Source organism: Motacilla alba, chromosome 1 (genome assembly GCF_015832195.1).
Source record: "Motacilla alba alba isolate MOTALB_02 chromosome 1, Motacilla_alba_V1.0_pri, whole genome shotgun sequence".
In the NCBI taxonomy this organism is placed as follows: Eukaryota; Metazoa; Chordata; class Aves; order Passeriformes; family Motacillidae; genus Motacilla; species Motacilla alba.
Genome location: NC_052016.1, coordinates 59,699,702 through 59,722,252, shown reverse-complemented (window position 1 = coordinate 59,722,252; position 22,551 = coordinate 59,699,702). Strand labels below are relative to the sequence as shown.

Genomic DNA, 22,551 nt, shown 5'->3' with positions numbered 1-22,551 from the left:
TGATTTTATCTTTGTTTTCATGTTGCAGAGACAAAGTATTAGAATGGCATAAAATATGGCCCAGTTCTACTACAAAAGAAGTGTCAATGCTCCCTACAGAGATCGTATCCCTCTTCGCATTGTACGGGCAGAATCGGAACTGTCTCATTCAGAGAAAGCCTACCTGAATGCTGTGGAGAAAGGAGATTATGCCAGTGTAAAGAAAGCTTTGGAGGAGGCAGAAATTTATTTCAAGATCAATATTAACTGCATTGATCCCCTGGGAAGAACTGCACTCCTTATTGCAATTGAAAATGAGAACCTTGAGCTCATTGAGCTGCTCTTAAGTTTTAACGTGTATGTGGGAGATGCTCTGTTGCATGCCATACGGAAGGAGGTGGTTGGAGCCGTGGAGCTGCTGTTAAATCACAAGAAGCCCAGTGGAGAGAAGCAGGTACGTGCAAGATTTTCTGAGTTTCTAGTCTGGTTGAATGTAAAGAGAAGAACTGTGCAAAGGGGATAAGAAAAAGAAAAACAAAACATCATCCTTGCACACAATACTTAAAATAAGAAAATCAATTGCTTTGATGCTGAATGCATTGTATTCAGCTATGTTTATACATCATACAATCAGAAATTGTTTTGAGTCAGAAGGACCTTCAAGTCTAGTTCCAACATGCTGCCATGGGCAGAGATATCTTTCCTTAAACAAGGTTGCTCAAAGCTCCATCCAACCTGACCTTGAACACTTCCAGGGATAGGACAACCTGAACTTCTCCGAGCAGCCTTATCCTGTGTCTCACCACCCATACTACCATGTAAAAAATGTCTTCCTTCTGTCAATTCTAAACCTGCCCTCTTTCAGTTTAAAACTATTGCCTCTTTTCCTATCACTACAGGCCTTGGCTAAAAGTCTCTCTTTTTCTTTCCCATAACTCCCCTCTGTATAATGATAACATTATTCCTGCAGATATGGCTGGGAAATCTTTAATCATTCAAAGAAACAAATAATTCAAAAGAGAATAGTAGTGTTAATATCTAGTCCATTTGAATTAATTATGAAACTAACAGAGTACTAACAGAGAATGTTTTAACCCATCCATGAAGAGGTCATCATATCCTAACTCAGAAAGGCAAAACTGGTGGACACGACCCAGTTGATCAGTGCTTCAGTCCTGTCTCATGAAGTCATCTATCCTATGAAGGACAACTAAAAAGGTGCAAACTTCCCTGTTTTTCTGCTGGTCTTCTCTCAAAGGAAAATATCATTGCATCTAGTTTCTCATTCATGGTCTGATATCTCCTCTGCTTTCCCTTGAATTGCTTTGAGACATCTCTGGGAAGTATCTAGCCTCCTGCAAATCTTTCTCATTTTAAGAAAATAGTGGAGACAGGATAACATAGCCCATAAATTCTGATAGTCCTAGGACTCTTCTAGGAAGAAAAACCTTAAAAGTAGTTATACTATTGTACTCTATTTTCATCAATTTCTACTTTTGTGTGTTATAGGTACTCTGTTAATGTATTTCAATGAATAGTATGTTGAAATTATTACAGTTCTTTTACAGATAATACATATAATATTTTTAAATTACAGTATAATGCACTTGCCATGGATAGAATTGCAGGTAATAGGTAAAAAAGTATAATTTTTTCTCATAAAATAACATTAATTCTATGCCTCTTTGTTATGGAAAGAAAGAGATATACTAGGTCTTCCTGCAAATGTGTGTGCATGCCTCCTCTTCTAGATAGTAAAACCAGAGCTCCTGTAAAAATACAACAGATTTATGTCAGAGAAAGGGAAGAAAATATATTCACATGATGTTTGTCTCATTTCATGATTCCTGAACTGATAGTGCAGATGAGAATACAGGGCATAGGAATTTCTCAGTGCAGTGTACCAGAACCCTGAAGGATCAGTGCACAGCCCCATCCCAAACCAGTTAAAGCCCCTGTGTCTCCATTATGCACCCTCTGTAGTGGAAGTTGCCATTTGCTGGGCAGAGTTCATGCCATTTGATGGTAGCCATCCAGAGGTGTGTCTCGTCTCTGGTCTGGCTCCCTGGGCTCCCCTTGGCAATGGAGAAAAATGGAGGTCCCTGGAGAGCTTCTCCCACTGTCTTTATCAGTTATTTGTTTTAAGACAGCATAAATCACTTTTTGGCCTTGGGAGTACAAATTCACCTTACAATAGCTGCCTAAATTTCAGGTTCAGTTCTTTAAACTTTCAGGACTACATTTTTGTATGGGCCACAACTGTTGTAATGAAAATGCTTGAATACAAACAGTAAAACTTGTATTAGGCGAGCTTCATGCTGCAGCAGACAAAAGATAAGCTTACTTTTTATGTGAATACTACCATGTTAAATTATCCACAAACTGCTTTGCTCCAGTCTAGAGGATCCTTCTCTGAGCTGAAGCTTAAGCATGTTGTTTCAGTGCCAGAGTCCACCACTGGCTGGTGTGAAGAGTGCTGCTCCTGCTGCGCTTTCTTGGTTTCCCTGGTTGCACGTGCTGGGGGTCTTACTGTAAAGTGTGAAGAATAATAATGAATCATTTGAACAGAGAGATCTCCTTTTCTGTCCATAGAAGGCTAGTTTTTCTCATTGCCACTGCAAGCACTGATTGCAAGCCAGTGCTTATAAAATGGCTTTTTAACTAACAGGTTGCTTACGCATGTTTGCTGTTGTATGCACTGGGGATCCCAAAAACAATTAAGCTTTTGTGGGTGTCAGGTGTGTAATAATACGCTGATAATCACACAGGTTCATTTTTAGGAGCATGGCATGCTGAAGAGGATGTACATGCCAATGGCATTTTTTGCAGTAATGCCACAATGAATGGAGTATAATAAAAAAGTACCTTTTGGCTGAAAAATCATTCCAATGCGATAAAGAGATAAAATCTGAATGTTCAGAATTATATACTTCTGTCATATACTTTCTTCTTCCTTCAAGTTGTTTTCCCCCTTCAAGTTTCTTTTGAAACTATTTCAAAGTACAACTCTACTTATTAATTACTGGTATTTGTAAATATTTGATATATTGTTTAGACAATGATTCATTTTCAGACTCTGTGCTTTTAGTAATTTAGTAACATGATATCTTTGGCTGTTTGGTTTTCTTTCTTTGAATTAATCTGGTCATGTGTGGTAAAATCCTGGCCCCTTGAAGTTAGTGGGAGTTTTGCCATCAATTCAGTGAGGTCAACCCTTTTTTTGATGTTTGTTTGTTTGTTTTTGTTTGTTTGTTTTGGTCCCTGATGAAAAGTTTTATTTCTACAGAACACAGTTAATAATAGAAGGAAAAACACCTTGCTGAATACTTCCAAGCACAAGAAACAGTTTCTCAAATATTTAACTAGTGATAAAGTTATGAACATTGAATTTCTGGAAAAAACCTGATATGATTCACAAGTAAATGAATTAGCTCTCACTATTTTTTTTTATTCATGAGATAATATCCTATGTATGATGCATAGCTAATTTCAGCTTCACCTAATACAATAATGTAGCTATATTTGTAAAATGAAATAATTTTTAAGCATAGAATTTCTTATCTAATTCAATTTCTCATTGTCAATGTCAGAAAGCTAGAAGAAAATGTCCTCTTGTATCAACAGAAAGCTACAATTCTTCAGGACTGCTGAAATGTGTCTTTTAAAAGAACTGGTTATCCTCCCAAATTTAATGCTTAAAACATCTGAAGTGTTACAAAAGAAAAGGGGAAAAATGTAACAATATGTTAATTCTGACCAGGAATCAATGCATTTAGTTAAAGTAACTGGTTTTGCATTTTTGGAAAAGTTTTATAACCAACATCTCCAAATTAGGAGATTCCACTGATCTTAATTTACACTTTCGCCTAAAAGAAACAAAAAAAAAAACACAGAAGAAAAACCAAACAAAAAGCCCCACCAAAACAAAACAGACAAAAAAAAACCCCACTGCAATGACAAAATACCCTAACAAAACCCCAATAAAACAAACAAAAATACCCCACCCCCACTCCCTAAACCCCCAAACTATAAAACAATGTTCAGATCTCATTAAAGTTAAATCTAAACTCTCTAGTCAATTGATCATTCAGCTGCTGGCTCTGCCTAATAGCCATATGTGATGGGCTCAGCATTTCAAAGACCACATGGGTTACGATGGTTTTAACCTAATTACCAATATATGGATATATTTGGTGCCACCTGGTGACTACAGATGAGGCATGTAGGTTAAACAGTTCTGAATTGTCTTTGAACTTCTTCTGCTTCTCAGTTTTTGAGAGAGGTTTTTGCACTATACCTTAATCCAACTCAGGAAAAGGGGTTTTTTGTCACTTGCATTATATTCATTATATTTTCTATACTTTTTTAGCTGTACCAGCTGCTAGAGTACAAGTAAAAGAGAATAGCACAAATTAATGTGAATGAGTTGAGGAAACTTGTCCAAGTACTTTTAAATTACCATTCTTCAAAGCCATATGTCCTGAATTATCTGCCAAGACACTTGTTGCTTATCCTGATGGATAGCTGAATGCCAAATTAAGGGGGGGGGGGGGAGTTGTTCTTTTAAATTTAGTATCTGCAGAAAACATTTTTGTCTTGTTAAATTGCTTGCAGCATCCACAGATGGGCTGGGGGCTAGGCAGCATAAAAATTAATACCTTTATCAAATCATGGTGGGCTTTATTGCTTAGGGAACTCAGGCATTAGCTGAGGGGTTGACCATCTAGATATTTGTGTATATTCAGGGAAGACTGAAGCAGAGGTGTAGCTGCCTTCGAAGGATGCTGCAAATCATATAAGTGAAGCTGAAATCTCAGTTACTAGTCTTGAATCCATGTAGCATTGTATTAGCTGACAGACTAGCTTTAGGGCTTGGAAACCTTACTGCAGTGCTTACAGCATTGTCTGACTAGCAGAAAAAAGCACATGACAGTGCTTTTATGCCTTCTGTTCACTATTGCATGTCAGTCTTGTGATACTTGAGAGTATTTTTAATGGGTGGACACTTTAGGGAGAGATGTACAGATGTGTGAGCAAAATACTGATCTAATGCCAGACTGGCATTTGCAAATACAAGGGAATTGCTAGAGGAAGGAGAACTTTGGAACAGGGAGGGATTTGATCACTGTGATATGTGCCTGGCTCACATGCAGAGAAAAGTAGAAATCACTGGCATAGTGCTGGAAGTAGGAAGCTGAAAATAAACTATTTCCACACGCTGCAACACTCAGAGACCTTTTGCTGTCCCAGGACAAGCAGTAAAGTCATATCATAAACTACTTTATGCAGAAGCCCTGCCTCTACTTACTCTTCCAAAGTCAAGCCAGGATGCCAGGCTTCAGCTTGTCAATGTGTCAGCCTATAAAAATGCAAGTCCATGGCATACACAACTTTTTTTTGTCGGGTTTCATGGATTTTCCTGGCAATTTCTCAAAGTCCCAAAAAAGGGTGAGTTCAATCTGTTGTCTAAATATTTGGGGAAAATTATTTATTAAAAGAGACAAAACCCCAAACCTCTGAAACTTTAAATACAGAGACATTTCTGAAGGTCTGAAAGATTCAGCATTTAGGTTACCATTTTCTCTTCAGACAGACTGTGAGCAACCCTTCCTCATCAATATGGAGGGGCCTCCAGTATTCTCTTTGGTCATGAGACTTTAGGTATGGTAATTTCTAGCCTTAACTGTAGGGAAAGAACTGAAAGGAAGGAGGCAAACCTTTTGTGGCAGAGGTAACCCCAGCAAGCTGTGGGTTTGTGCTGTTATAAGGAATGGCATCTGGAAGAGATGCGTGAGGTGAGAATCCATGTGTAAGAAGATGGCAGCTCTGAGGTCTCCCAAACCAGATGTGAACTCAGGAGTGCTGTGGTGTTTATGTGCTGTTCAGTGTGCTAGCAGCCACTGGGAACCCTTGGACAGGAGGAGTTATCAGGTGATTGGTAAGAAAGCTTGCTATTGTGGGACTTTTTGAGAGGTAGGGAGAGAAAGGGCATTGTTTTACTGTCAAAGGCTAAAGTTATATTTCATCAATCTTGGCAGATGTATCTCATGTTTGATTCATTCTTGATAATTATTTGGAGTGTGGGAAGGTAGAAAAGAAGAGGACAAGAGGACAAGATTACAAGTCGTCTTTCACTTGAAGCTACTGATGTAATTCTCATCAGAAAAAAACCAGTGACTGATCTTATGCCAAAATGTGTCTCAACATCTGATTTTTATTTTTTCTTTTATCAGTTGCTAAGTAGTTCTGGAGAGAATGAAAGACCGTAAAAGAACAGCCAGGATTAGGGAATGGTCTTGTGTGAGGAAGTGCCAAGGATGTTGTACAGTACACTTTCTGGGCTAGTGGAACAGACTCCTCTGTGCATGTTCAGGCACTCACCTAAGCTGTCTGGGAAGGGGTATGGACAGCAAGGCTAGACAGCTTTTCAGGCAGAGTGCCTTCAGTCTGGCATTATTCCCAGAAACAAAGAAAAAGTCTAAAAGTGAAAAGTCAGGAAGCAGCATGAAAGTACCACAGAGCCTGAAGAGTCATTTTCCATTCCTGAAATACTGGCAGCTTAGATGCTGCTCTTCTGACAGAGCTCATATCAGGCCTGACAGAACTCCTGTCTCCTAGGGGATTCCCTACATGCAGCCACATCACCCACTCTGTTCTTTTAACACCTCTCAGTATCATTTGACTTCTTGAAATTGCCCTTTGAGGAGTCCCAGGGTCCTGAATGAAGCCAATGCTGCTTTGGAGCTGCGTTTGTAACCCAGCTTCAGTCTCAGTCTCCCTTAATGTGTGCAGAGCATTTAGGCAGCTTTGGCCCGTTGTTTTCTTTCCAAGTCTCATGGAATATCATTTTCCCAGTCCCGCATTGGCACACAGCCCAACAGTGTGCATGTGGGAAAGCTCCTGTGTTCAAGGTTGTACTTCCTCCTGGTGACAGTGGGCCCTGATGGAGAAGACCAGGGAATGTATACAGGTTGTATACAGGCCCAGCATGCCTGCAATGGACTTTACATAAATGTTAAACCTGACTTTTTTTTTTTTTTTTAAATTCTCCTTCAAATTTTCCCCTAGTAACTGAACTGGGAGTTATATTGGTCAAGAGGAGGCAGAAAGAAAGATTTTATGATCACTGCATGACGCCTGGTAGTTTTCTAATCTAAACCTCTTTTTCCAGTAGCTTTGCAAAATATCAGTCACAATCACTTGGGGGGATATTCTTTATCTCTTGAGATTCAAGCATCATTTTTATTTTGAAAATGTCTCTCACAGAAGTTTATGATCTAAATGTCTTTTTTGAATGTTGTGATTAATGACAGTCTAGCTAGTAATGAGTATGGAGGAGGTGTTGCAGAGATTCTTTGTCGGGCTGAAAGTACACATTCTTGAAGTGGAACGTGAGGGCAAAATGTTGTTTCTTTCCGCTGCTAGCTGCCTGAGTGGGTAGCTGAGTATTTTTTTCCCAGTGGCGTCTGATTAGTTAGAATTTTCTGACATATTGATAGAAGGATGAATGGGAGAAGCTGTGTAGGGGGTATTTCATTCTATTGATAAAATTGATATCTGCATATTCAGTCCTTCATATAACCATTTGGGCACATGTAAACAACATGTAGCACAGGTGCACTGTAAGGGTGGAGCTGGCCAATTGCATATGAGATGGAGATAAGAATTTACACAAGTAGTCTTCATGGGTTTTAAGGAGGTTGCTGGCTGTTTTCAAGTTCAAAAAAAGCTGCACATAAATGCCATTGTGTCTTGGCAATAAACCCAAACTGTCTGTGTTTATATGCATCAGAGCTAAGGTGGGTGGATGAGTAGAAAAACCTCTGACAATTGCTAAGGAGATACTTCAGAAACTGGTGTGCCTGTGCCATCCGACAGAGCTGCTAGCAATTTCAATGTTGAGGTAGGCAATGTGTTCTACAATATGCACCCATCACCTTGTAACAAATTCTAAATCATCATATTCCATGGCAATACCAAAAGACAAATGACAAAATATGGGGAAACATGACAGTTTCTTGACCTGTACAAAATGATGAGCTAATTTTTATTGGCAACATAAAGAAAAGTTCTGACTATCAGGATCCTTACAGATAGGTTCCTGGAAGGTAGTGTTATTGAGAATGACTTTTCCCAGCTATTAATCTATTCCTCTGGTTTTGCAGTTTGCAGAAATCCAGAGAATTTTGGTGGTAACAAATACAGAATTATTTTAAAGACGGCTGGTGATCCAAACTTCTCCTAAACTTGAAGTGTTACAGATTCAGAAATATTGAGTATTTTTCTGTCATTATTTGCTGAAATTTTCGTATTTCTTGTTTGAGGCTCATGCTAGAAATTAAAGTACATTCCTATCATGAGGAGATGAGTGCAGATTATGAAAAATATTTGAAAGCCTAGAATAAATCAAACCCTTTAGAAAAAAAGAAACTCCAAATCTTTAGAAAGGTAATTAAAAAATACAGTCTGCATAAAAGTCAGATTTTTCTTCAAGAAGTCACATTTTCTGTGTTGGTTTATTTTCCCTTCTTTTCATGTGTTTTGAGCCCCTCTTTACAGCACTCAGCCAAACTAACAATCAGAATAGGGACAGACCGCAAATTTAAAAAGATGTCCAAAATTTCTGCCTTCTACAGTCAGTGGTCCTGTGCTGTCGTTTTCACAAGCCTCCATGCCAGGCATCCTTTTCTCCAAACCCACCTGCCTTCACTTCCTGAAAACACATCAACTCCAAAGATTGCAGTTAAAATCTAAAGATTTTAACAGTCTTCCAGTGCCTGAAAAAATGTTAAGAATCAGCTTTGAGGCCACTAGTATAAATTTGTTGAGTGAGAGGTTCAACAAAGAGAACCTTTTTTGTTTGAGGTAGTCTTGTCTTCTAAGGTCTAGAAATCTCCTTTGCCAATTATTTGTACTTTTGATGTGATTTAACTTAGGAAGTTGACAAATTTATAAGCATTAGAAGAGCAATATAAAAAGTCCAGTATCTTTTCTGCTTAGAGCAGCCTCTCAGAGAACAGTTAATATTTGGTCCTTGATACAGCAGACTGAGAGCTGTGCTCTATGTAAATATGTGCTATATAGAAATATATGTATACAGATACCTGTATGTAAGGGGGTGGAAATCAGCCCCCCCATTCAGATGCCTGAGGCTGAAGGCAAGGCAGCAGTGGAGCTCGGTCTGTGCAGAGATGTGTCCTCCTTGTCCCCTGCCTGCGCTGCAGAGGAGGGAGACCCTCCAGTAGGTCTCATGTCATATCTGTGTAAGTCTCTCTCCTTCTGTAGAGTGTCTTCAGCAGTGAAATGCTGTTTGAATCAGTCCATTTACTGCTCACATATAAGCCAGATAGCTGAGCTCGCAGTAAGGTCAGTGATGAGCAAGAGATTTGCTAACCAAATACCAAGTGTCTGCTGTAAGCTAAGAAAAAAGACTTCTCTGGACTCCACTCACAACATCACCTCAGTAACTCACATGTAGTGGGTAAGTGAAATATGAAGCATTTTAGAATATCTGTGAGACATGTGTTGTGGCCTTGTAGTTATGTCACAGAACCTGTGGGCAACTGAGGTGAGTCCTAAATTTTCCTGGGTATAATAGAAGCTTAAAAGCAATTCAGATATAGAGCTATCATTAGGTGTTTAAATATGAAGATAAATACCCTCCTGTTCATTCCTCTGAAACATATCATCCTTCTGATGGTTCCCAGTGCAGAAACACAGGAAATATTTTAGGAACAGGACAACCTTCTGTTGAAAAAAGCTCAAGGCACAGCAGTTTCTGATGGACAGAAACCTCCAGGCAATCCAACGCTGAACAGCGGTCCACTGGAAATATTTTCAAAGAGCCACCATTGTAGAGTTCTGTCTATAAGGAGCCCAAATGCAGTTACCTTGAACTTGTGGAGAATCTCCTTGAACCTGTGGAGATACTTCTTAAATAATGCAAGAGTAGAATTTGACAGACTTTTTCAAAGTGAGTGTTAGTCTTTGGGAGTCAAGCATGCAATCATACATAATAATCGATAAAACAAATGACTTTTTAAACTTTCAGCCTTTCAAACTAGGAAAATTTAAAAAACAGAAACACACTACTGTCAAGAAGCTTGTGGAAGGCCATATATGGTCTTCTACACCCCACCATTATCTTTCTTTGTGTCACAGGGCATCTCTTGTCAAATTTCACTGTGAGCAGTGAAATTTATGAAACCTGTGATTGTATTATGATTCCCCCCTAACTATATGTATCATGATGGAATTTCCTGAAATTTGGTGTTATGAGCATTCATCAAAGCTTTTGAAGAGGCTGATACACTCATAATATCCTGGTTTTGCATGAATTCTCTGGTGTCTAGTAACATAGCTGCATTACACTTCAGAATTTTCTTCAGATCTCAAACATCTATATCTTTTGGAAAACTTGCAGGAATTTACTATTTCTAATATTTCTTCATGTTAACACCCAGCTGGAGCAATCCAACAAATTCAAAAGTCACAGAGGACTGACTGACAAAGCCCATTAATGTGATAACAGGGTCTGACTTGTCTTGGGAGGCTATCAATTCAGCTTGTCAATTTACTGACTGTTTTCTGGATAGAGGATATGTATGTCACATACTGCATTGACAGAAGTGTTTTAATCGTACTTGTGCTTGTACCAGGATCCGTATCTTCCATATCTTCACCCCAGATTGGCAGGAAGTAAAATTAGTTCCCCTTTCAACTCAGCTACTAAGACACTACAGAGGGTTGGTAATAAAATATTATCTAAGTTTGCAGGCTTGTCAGAGTGTGTGAGGCCTTCTGGTAGGGAAAAAAAAAAAAAAAAGAAACCTGAAATATCCACCCTCAAAGTGTATCTTTTCATATTATATACTGCTGAGATACAGCTGAAAATTTGCAGAAAATGCAAAAGTCTACCACCATTTTATTTGCTGCTAACTTATTTTATGACATTTACTGTAAGTACAAGCCATCTGGCTGATAAGATTAAATTTCTCTTCTCTGCTCCTTGCTCATTTTGACCTTTGCTTATTGTCTTTGCTTTCTACCATGCCCTGAATTTAGTAAAAACACACTTACATACGCTCAAAGAAAAAACAAACAAACAAACAAACAACATTTCCATATCCTAAAGCACATTAAGAATACTCTTTATGCATGGATGCACCGTGTGTGTAAGATCTGTACATATCAAGATCCATCCAACTGGTGAACTGAAGAGGAACACAGTACTAGGATAAGCCTAACTTGAAACAAGGAGTATTAAGGGGTTTGAACCAATCTATTCCCCTTGGCATCAGTTTCAAAGGTTTCCTTCGAGCCATGTACCTTTAAATACCTCTGATTAACTCTTATGCCCCTGGTCTCTCACTGTAGGACAGGTGTAGGGCAGGTTATAATAATGCATGTCTCTCCCATTTCTCCTTTGACTTCTTTGCAGTGGGAATTCAAATGGAATATTTTTATTTCTAGCAATCTTCTCTTGTTTACTTATATATTTCCAAAACCTTATGAGCAGGAGGATTGTTCAATTGATTCTTGTATGCAAGGAGAATCTTAACGTGTCTATTGTTAAGGAATTGAATCCAGCTGAGAATATCATCAACCTGAAATAAAATTCAGTTTTCAGTCCTTTGCCTCTCAAGTACATCTTTCATTCCCAGAATATCCTAGCATAATTGTGTGAGCTTTGGTCTCCTCTGCATAGTTAAGAAAAAATATTCTGTTTTGCATCTATGAAATATTGGAAATTTACTGTATTGTTCAAAATGTAGAGCTGCTGTTAAATAACAGACCACTGAATAACACACTGGGAATAATGTACTTGTGAAACAGCTTATTGTGAAGTTCCTCTGCATACTCTTAAGATAAAGGTTTCTTTGTCTCTGCCATAATCTTTTGTATTCCTTTCTCTTTTTTTTTTAATAGAGAAAACATTTTTCTGTGTTTCGCAAATTTGCCTGTTTCCCACTTTGTTCTTTGTGAGTACAACCCTTTTAATTTTCTCAAACATTAAATTTACTTCCCAGCCATGAAGATATCACAAATTGCTTCGCAATGTTAAGTAATTGCAATCAGCTGCGAAGACATTTAGCAAATTCCCACCCTCTGAGACACTTGTGTCTCCTAAACAGTTTGTTGATACCAAGGGAGGCCACCAATCTGTTATTGTCTTTTCTGCAAAAGCTCCTTTCCAGAAACTATCTATAATTCTATAGCCAGTGGGACAGCTTTTCTTGTTTCTAGATCTAGGAAGCTCAGGGATAAACAAAGGATTCTGCTTCGATTCTAAGAGCATCTTTGTTCTGACATTTCTCTGAAAATCTCAGTGTCGAAGCAAGCCAATTTCTTTCCACCTTTCTAGCTGAATATTGGAGCCATTTTGGGACAAGAAAAATGAATAGGGAAAAGGAAGAGCTTTTCCACATCTTAATAATCAGGCTGGAGACACAGATTCTCAGGAAATGGACTGGTTCATTAAAATGATTTTGTCTTTATGAACCGTTTTGTGTTTGGGGAAATTATCGATGCATCCGTTTATTAAATTCAAATGGGAAGGGCCCCCCCCAGATCTATTTTGAACATTCAGGACATTTCAGTATTGACTTTACTCATCATGCAAACTCTGAGAGAGGTATATATGAGCTTTATCATGATGGAAATAAGTAATTCAAGTTCCCCTTTAGTCCTTTCCATAACAAGATCTTTCTTCTTTCTCAGCTCTCATGTTTTTTCCAAACCATTTTACTTTTCTTCTTTCGCTGTCCCTTGAGTAAAAGCAATTTTTTCTTGTCACTCCTCATTATGAGCAATCAAGCAATGCCCAGAACTCCTACTAGAAACAGTCCTTTACCTGTTTAAAAATTGTATGTGGAGAGAGCAAGTGGAAGTTCCATAGCTGAAAACAAATTCGAAATATCCTCGTATTATTCCTTTGAGTGTATTTCCCACCCTTCCTCAAGCTAGTGGCATTGACTGCTGAAACAGCACATCCATTCACTCATAATGCTCACAGGAAAACATTAATTGGAAATGAGCTGTTTGATGTACAGGCCGTATTTTGGATCAGAATTGTTTCAGAGATACAGAGAGGACAAATTAAAAAAAATTAAAAAGGAGAGAGAAATAAAGCACTGAAGTCCTTTGATATCAGTTCCACTCAACAAATTCATGCCTAAACCTATCAAATCCAATATATTTTCCTCTGCTTCTGTCTGAAAACTGTTATCAATTAATTTTACAGCATTCCCTTTCCATTCTGTATTCTCTTTTTTTTCAGATAAAAGAAATCTAGAGTTTTTTACATTAGGGAATATCCTGAAGAAAATAGTCAAACATTCTGCTTGTAAGCACCTGGAAGAAAATATAGACATGAATAACAGTCTACCAAGGTTTGTCAGGAACAAAGGCTTGTCATAACAATATAATTATCATTCATCACCAGATAGCAAGTTCTGTATGTTGGGGAAAAGCAGTACCTATCATATAGCTTGAGATTTGTAAGATTTCATAAACTGTCACTCAAAAAAGAGTCTAAGAAAACCAAACCCACAGGAGTTGCCCACAGTACTTGGTAAAACAGGACATAGGAATTCAACAGAGGGGTGAAATGAGCAGTCCTGCAGGGGACTATCCCTATCAGTGCAATTATTCATGACATTTTAGATGAAACAGAGGGCCTGTTAATTCTGTAGACAACTGACAACATGGCGGGATCTCAAGGCTGTTGCAGGACACAATTAGCATTCAGGTTTTGGCAAGCAAGTAATTATTTCTGTGAAAAATAAAAGAGTTCCATAAAAAAAAAAAGTAAGGGTCCAAGTGGAGCAGAAACAATCAACCAAGTATGTCTTGGAATTGAAAACAATTAAAATAACAGTTCTACAGGGAATATTAAAACAAGACTAACACAAAAAGACTGGACAATACCATTTTACTGTTCAGAAATCAGATTCACATCTGATGTCACCAGAATGAGCACAGATTGTAGAATTGTAGAATCCCATAATGGCCTGAGCTGGAAGGGACCTTAAAGGGTGGGAAGCTGGAAGGGACCTATCCTGTTCCAGCCCCATAAGGAAAGTCTGAATGAAAACTTAGAAAACAGAAACTAAGCAAAGAAATGAAGTATTGTCTGTATTCACATATCATAGAACAAGAATTTATGGGCTTAAACTGCACAAAGGTAGAGCATATGAAGTATCAGAAACATTGTGAGGAAAGGGTGTGACATATCCACCCACCACTGCAGAGCTTTAGAAACAGATTGGTCAAATTCTTTTCCTTTATGTGTTACATTCATGCTTTTTGTGCAATGTGGCTGTCATGGAGACTGGAAGTGATCAGTCCATGATGTGACATTTGTGACACACAAATTGGTTCAGCTGTAATAAGATGAGCATGAACAAGCATTAGGAAGCTCACATCTTTGGGGTAGGTTAAGTGTAGCTGATAAAAAAAAAAAAAACACATCCAAGGTTTTGTAAACTCAGCTTGCACTTGGAGAAAAAATGGATGAAAATAACTCAAACTTGTACATTTAACTTTTCAAAATTCACAGACTTGTAAAAAGGCAAGCACTGAAGCCTCCTTAAATGTGATGGATTCTGTTTTACTACAAACATCCCTGTTCCAGTCATGTCCCAGCAAAGCTGAAAGTAAATTTTCAGCTAAATAAATGGACATGATATTACATAAAACACTATTCTAAGTGGGAGAAAGATATCCTTTGCTAACAGTGATTCATATTATCAAATGAGGGCATTTAGGCCTGAGCCTTGGAAATATATTAAGACATGTGATGTACATTGAGACGGGTTTACACAGAGGCAAGAATGTTGCCTCCCCCCCCCCTTACCAGGAGGAGAGAGATTAAAAGCAAGCTACTACAGAGCACATTAACTGTTCATACCCTCTTTTCACACAGCATGGATAACTGGCCAAAATTATGAATGCAGTACTTTTGAAAAATACTGTCTTTTAGCCCAGCAGTGCAGGTTAGGAGGCACAAGCCTTGGCTAGCTGAGGGTCAGTACCAGCATGAGCACAGCAATCAAGTTTTGAGCTAGTTAGCACATGGCTTGTGTCTAAAGAATAATTATGTTGAGCTCCATGCTAAGGGGAGTGTTTACCTTACCCAATTTCAACTATATAAAATTAGATATATATATTGGGTTGCTTATCATAGCTCCTCTGTGCTAGACATCTTTCCTGCATGACATGAAATATCATATTTTCACAGGAAAGTATTGGGGACATTTTGTAAAATTAATAGTTAGAATTGTCACAATCACATATTATAATTACAAAAATAATTTAATATGGAAAAAAAGTAGCATTGGCCTTTCTTGTTGTTAGATCATAGGAAAATATTGGAATAAAGGAAATTTTCAAGATAAACAAATAAAAAACCATCTGGAATACTTCGGTAAAAAAAATTTCCACACAAAAGTATCTGATTTTTAATTATTATTTTTTTGCTATACCTACCTGGCTTTAATTCATAACTAAAATAACATTAGACTCCAGAGAAAAGAAATCTGGAAGTCAAGCATTAAAGATCTTGACAGTGCTGCGGTAAAATGTGCGCATGAAAATGTTAAAGGACAGAATTGGTAATTAAATCTTATGAAAGTATGCATTCTTAAGAAGTTACAATATTACTAAAACATTTGCCTTAATCCTTAGACTGTTGTTAGTCAACTTAAAGTGCCTGAGACCCTTTTTTTACTGTGTTATGTGTCTGTTTCCTACAAAAAATAAAAAAGCTGGTGACAGGATTTTAACCAATGAAAGATAAGACTTCAGTAGCTGATTAAGAGTGTGGTACTTACCATTAGGAAATGTGATGAGTTCAAGGACAATAAACAGGTAGAACCCTTCTCAGAGAGGCCAGGGAAGTTACCTGTGGAAAGCAGACAATGCCAGTGTACCAGATGGGCGTTGCATGGCTAGTGGCACACACTGCTCAGAAATGATGCTGTCCCTGAGTTTGGCTTGGCCACTTCCATCCACTTGCCTGCCTTACATCCTTGATGTACAGCTTCCTTACATCCAGCTGTACACCACACAGTGAGCACCCTGGGGTGGGAAAAAGCACTTTGAGACAACCAGGAGCCGCCATTGCAGTCCTGCTGTTTGTGTGGTCTTGTGAGGATAGTTTCAACGTGAGTCTCAGGACCATTCTCGTGCTGTGACAACTGATTTCAAGCTATCCTGATGTGATATCTCTAAGTTATTCAATATATCTGGATGCTTATTGGTGACTTAGTCCATGGTAAAGGAGTTGCGGTAGGAGGAATTTTTGAACCCTTCCAAGGGGAACTACTTCCATTGTCTTAACTTGGATGTGTTTCAGGTGATACAATAATGATACAATAATAGCAAACCAAAGAAAAGAAGAGCTCAACAAGCCAGAATGTAAAGCATGGAACCGTGTATGCATAGGGATAACTCAAGTACTGTGGGCTGTACAGAAATGTAGAGTTAAGCATTTTCAAGGTGTTTGACTGATGACAGCTATAGAAAATTAGTGATAAAGCAGCTGAGACTTTGATGACACACTTTAGTAATACTAATTTCCTTATATAACCTGGTACTGCATGACATATGTATTCATCTTATCTGTTATATATTATCTTTTTTCCTTTGCTTTAGATTTTTCCTCCAATCATGCTGTCATGATGGACATGACTCAGAAATTTATTCCCTTAACTGCCCAAAACCAAGTGGGATTTACTTTCATTTACAAACAAAAGACAAAATAATTGCAAACAAATAAACAAGTTCAAGAGCCAGGGAACCTGTCTGTTTGCCCAAGGAAATAGATTTCCATAGATTCTGAGCTCTTGCTCTTAAACAGCAGGTAAATAAACTCTGCAGTTTTCAGTCTCTCTGTTGAGATATTGCAGTAATGAGAGCTATTATGAGAAATCTAGATGGAGAAAAAGACACACATAGGGTTTATGTTTTTCGTTTTCCAAACTGACTGTTACGTATTTCTGTTTCCTAGATGTCTAAGAGATCATCAACAATCAGTCTCTCCTTTGATGTCATGGGGGCAGGAAAACATGTCAGACCTAACTGGCATTACTTTAACCTAGATTTCTCTTCCTGTCATAGCAAAGGAGCTTGTCTTCACACAGACTGTACATGGAATATAAACACATTGAACAGGACCATTCCACTTGGTATCTAAAATAATTGTTAGATATCCAAACCAGACTGACTCATTCCCACTTACAGTGAGGGAAAAAAAATGTGACAGCAAAATCTTGTGCCCTTGAGCACTGACATGCTCAGACTTTGAACTATCCATTATTTTCTGGGTTGGGTTTTTTTTTGTCTACTAATCACATAGACATTCATAACAAATATATATATGTTCAGCTCTGTAAATAGTGTTGAATTATAAATTCTTCACAAAATGTAAGAAGGCAAAAATTACTTGACTTTGCCTCAAACTTAGCAGGCTGACTCCAAAATGTATAATATAGTTACACTACTGGTGAGCCTTGAGAAGTCACAGTCACAGCCAGTGACTGAAAGACCTAGTACCTTTCCATCCTCCAGGATTTAAGGAAGACTCAAATGTTTTCTGTGAGTGTTCTGTCAAGGCTTCCAAATGTGTGGCTAATATCAGCGTGTGCTGGTTATTTGGTTTGGTTCTCTTTAAAGAGAACTATTTTTAGTAATTTGAAAGTAAAATTCATTGTAAGTCTGATAACTTAAGAGCAAGAACTCTGGGTCAGCCATTAGATATTGAAATTTTCTGAATGCCATGAGAGTGCTCATTACTTCAAAGATAAGTTCAAAAGATAAGTTCATTTTGCTTCAGATGAGGGAATAATTTGACCTTATTATCTTGATATTCTCTCTTTCATTTAAATTAGTAAAAAATCTTAAAATTTTGTAATTTTAAGGTAAAGAATCAGGAGTTAAAGTCATGATGTAATTAAAGTGAAAGTCTTAGGGTTTACCCTTTAAGTTTAAATGTTTCTGTAAGTTATGGCTGAAAACATTTAATAAATACTTCTATATTTGGGTAAGTTCTGATGCGATTAATTCCAAAATGTGTGCATTAGCCTTGAATCTGAGTTAGCTTAAGATGAAAGGTTTTGATAAGCTATGAGAAAAAGCAAGCAGCTTGTAAGGAAATGGACCCCACACACAAGTCAGTCGCTGTAATGCCATGTTGTTCGAAGCTGTGTCTTAATTTTTCAGAGCTTGCAGCTGTTGATATGTTTAAGACAGCCCCCAGTTCTGGCAAGGCTTGAAGCAAATGTTACTTCAGTACTGTCAGAAAGTAAAAAACTAGCAACATGTGAAGTGACAGAGTCACACTCTGAGCAGGCAGTGAGTTTGAAGAAGTTACATGTTTCTGACCTTGAGTTTTATGCCCTTGCAGCTCTCTTCTTCGCTCTCCAGTACCCTAAACCTGAGGCCGAGGAGGAGTCTCACTGCTTGTAGCAGATGCTGTCAGAACACAACACATGCCTCTGTAAACCTTTTTCAGCTCTATGATCACCCAAAATCTCATTTCTACTAATGCAAAGTTTGAATCTCTACCACCATTTTCATGATGTTCTAGTCTCAAAAGCACTGGCCACAGTTGCAATTTAGACAGCGTAACAAGTGTGTTTGTGTGCACACAATGCTCTCTTTTTTTTTTCCTATATAATATAAAAGAGGAGACAAATCTAAGACTGCAGTAACCTGTGAGAATTGTGGTACGTAACAGGTCTCACTTCCCCCACTGACACAAAAGACAGGAGAGAAAACATACATGGATTTCAAGCCCAATTCACACTGGACAGAAATAATGATGTGATGGGGGCACCTGGGCATCCCCAGGTGGGCTCTGTGCAGTGTCCAGCCGGGAGGTGACAGATGTCTGAGAGGTACCCTGGAAGAGACCTGACAGAGTAGCGTGGGCAGAGCCACAGAGTCCTCTGGGGAGTCATACTTTCAGAATTGTGGGTTTTGGCTTGAGACCAGGCACAGCACATAGAGCTTCTGTTTTTTCTTGTACACAAGTGCTCCCTCCATCCATAAGTACCTTGAGGATATTCCCAGCTGGGTTCCTTACCTCATGAGTAATATTTAACCCATGTTTCTGTGCACGTGCTACACTGTTTTTACCTCAGAATAAAGCAAGCAGAAGAGAAGTTGCACAGAAGCTGCTTGGCTCAGAACCACTGGTTGTGAGCACCCGCCTGTGAGGATAGCTGCACCTTCTGCACAGGATCATGAGAGTGGGTATGCCAGCTCAGTCAGCCCACAGTCCTGTGCTAAGGCAAACTCAGTGCCAGCCCAACTCAGTGCTGAGCCAAGCATGCATGTCTGAGTGCATGAGAGGGGAGAAAAGGGGTTTTTGCCTGTTGACTCCACATACCTTCTCAGAATTTGGCACAGCTACTTAAGCAATACACTATGGCCAGGCAGGTTTTGCTTCCCTGTGGATGTGTGATTACAGTCCTGAGTGCCAGATCTTCAGTCTTGACTTTCCACTCCCATTTTACTACTCCCACTCCAGTTGTGCTTTTTCCACTGGGCAGTGAGGCCATGGTGCTGTCATGAGACTTGCATCAATTTTTTTTCCTTCCTGCGATGGCCATCTGCTTCTCTAGCCTTCAGATAACTTTGAGTTAAATATTTTCCTTTTTTCTTCCTCCTGAAAGAACATCTCTCAGAGCACCTCTCTGTGGTGCTCTGTGGATTGAGTTTGTACTTGGTTATTGAGCTGTGGACAAAAGTCAGCCTGTAAGTGATGATGCCAATATAATTATTTTGATTGACACTGGCTAATTACACTCACATTCTTAGTCATACTAATTGAACAAATTGTCTTGACCCGGGAAAGGCTTTAGAGTCTGGTAGTGTAAAATAAAGAAATAAGCTTAAAATGAAAAACCTTACAGTCTTCTGATAAAGATGACTGACAAAACAGAAATGCATGTAAGAAGAGGCTTTAAAAATGGTCTCTGGGAACCTTTTTTCCTACTAACTGCCCTGTTTTCCTATAAACAGAATATGTTTATTTGTGCAGGTGAATGTAGAACTGAGCCTTAAGACATTAAGCTCTTTGCGGCAAGTATCTTTGTTTCTCTACACAGGCTTATTTTCAACATTGCCTTTAAGAAAACACATATTTTCTTCTCATTTACTCTTTGCATTAACTTGACCATTTTATTTTCTAAATTTCACTTGTCTGTGTCCTGGCCATTGCTTCCTTCAGAGATTCGCAGTTATGCCCCCCATGCATCTTCCCTATAAAACTGAGATAAACCAGTAAGAAACAAGAAACAATTTCCATCTTGCTCACTTCAAGGGACCAGGGAGAAGCATTTGTGTCTAACTTGTCCTTTATCTAATAATTTGCTCTAATAAATCATTGCACATGGGTTATTTACATATAAACAGGTTCTGTGAAGGATCACACCCTGTTTATAGCAATTCATAAACTGGAAAAACACTATCTTAGCTAATTGAATTGTTATTTTTAAAGAACTTCCTTCAACTCTGGACAGAAATAAAGATCCATCATTAAGTGTTTTACCTGGTAAACCATTTTTAGCTTAATTTTCTATAACTCTTGTTCAATGAGGAAGCCTGTAAGGGTTTTTGCCTTCTTTCACAGGTGCCACCAGTGCTTCTGGACAAGCAGTTTTCAGAATTTACGCCGGATATCACACCTATTATTCTGGCTGCCCACACGAACAATTATGAAATCATAAAGCTCCTCGTGCAGAAAGGCGTGTCTGTGCCCAGGCCACACGAGGTGCGCTGTAACTGTGTCGAATGTGTCTCAAGCTCAGATGTGGACAGCCTCCGCCACTCTCGGTCCAGACTCAATATCTACAAGGCTCTGGCGAGCCCATCATTGATTGCTTTGTCCAGTGAGGATCCGTTCCTTACCGCTTTTCAACTGAGCTGGGAGCTGCAGGAACTGAGTAAAGTCGAAAATGAGTTTAAGTCAGAGTATGAGGAACTGTCACGGCAGTGCAAGCAATTTGCAAAAGATCTGCTGGATCAGACACGGAGTTCCAGGGAATTGGAAATTATTCTTAATTACAGAGATGATAATAGCTTGATAGAAGAACAAAGTGGTAATGATCTTGCAAGATTGAAACTGGCAATTAAGTACCGTCAAAAAGAGGTGAGTGTGCTGGAGAATATTTAAGCGTATTCAGTAGTAGTAATGTGATAGATAAGAGCCTGAAATACATCCTTTTAACTGAGACAAATTTCTGCTTATCTTTCTTTTTGTTCTACTAGGTTTCTGCTCTTTTTATAGTTTTAATTAGACGAATTTGAATAGTTGTTACAGTTTGATAGTGTCAGAATTCAAAATGTTCTCTTCTAGCACAGATTCTATGAAACTTTTTTCTTTTACACCTGAATAGACGTAGTCTTCAGTAGTTGTGCTCTGAAGTGCTCTTCAGTAATAGGGTGAGAAATATATAAAGCATACTTTAAATTAACTTGGACTGTGTCTGACAGAAAAAGGCAGCTGTGTTCAAACACACGCTAGAGGTACCTCTGTAGAGAAGTTTTTTTCAAAAAGTAGCTATTACAGATACTGAAACAGAAGTTTCATAGCCGTGCATGACTCCCAGAAATGTTGGCATTCAGATTCTCTTTCATAAAGAATTCAAAATGGAAATACCTGGGTATTGGTGTCCATGGCACTTAAAAGTCCATACATTTGCTTCACCAATGTGTACATTCAGTTGGAATCAGAGGATGTCTGCATATGTTTTTAAAAGTACTCTGGTTCTTTTGTGTATGCAAAAGCAGAAGAAAAAAGACACAAAAATGAGTTAGGAAGACAGTTCCCATGAAAACCTTCACCTAATCCCTGCATATCATCATGTCAGAATATATTGTATTATCTTATTGGGAAACAGTACATACCAAGTCAGCTGAGCTATGGAAGTTTATAGGTAAGACAAATGTAACTATTTAGTATTTGTTCACAGTCATTACGGCAAATACTTAAAAAACTTGTGTGTTAAATTGTATCACTGCTAGATCTCTGTTCTGCAAAATATAATAGTAAATGTATTAAGGTATTAAGTATGTTAGAAAGGGGTGAAGAAGTAATAACCAAACATTTAATGATACTTTTGTTCATTTGAAATATAATTTGGTAATCCTAAGAAGCTACTGTGGAGGTAGGGAACTACTGAAGTACTGATGGGAAAAAACCTCAATTGGTCTCTGACTGCATAAGTCTTCTAATAAGTATTTTTTCCTTCAGAATATGTATTGCATAATTTTATGTTTTATAGTATAATCTTTCAGGCAACATTTTCACTGCCTTCATAAATTATGTTCAGATTGTACTTTGCCAGATTTAACAACCATTATTTCTATTTCTTTAAATGCCAGTCCTGTCTTACAGTCATATAAAGAAGCTGAAGCTTGGACTTCTGTTTTCATGAGGATTCATGCATTGAAATAAGATTCTGACCTCTCATTGTTTGTTTAGTTTTTTTTAAAGCATAACTAAAAGCTTGATTTTTTTTTTAATTTGAGATAGAGACAATGATAGGCATATGTAGGGTGAAA

The 22,551-nt window shown here is 38.2% G+C and overlaps 1 protein-coding gene across 2 annotated transcripts in view; it reads left to right on the top strand.

Annotated features, from left to right (window-relative positions):
• TRPC4 (transient receptor potential cation channel subfamily C member 4) overlaps positions 1–22,551 on the top strand; it is a 132,990-nt gene that overhangs the window by 50,831 nt on the left and 59,608 nt on the right. For both annotated transcript variants that reach the window (XM_038142314.1, XM_038142323.1), the window contains exons 2-3: positions 29–433; positions 20,618–21,136. In XM_038142314.1, the coding sequence (XP_037998242.1) occupies positions 56–433; positions 20,618–21,136 (897 nt within the window). In that variant the 5' untranslated portion in view covers positions 29–55. The remainder of the gene's footprint in view (positions 1–28; positions 434–20,617; positions 21,137–22,551) is intronic.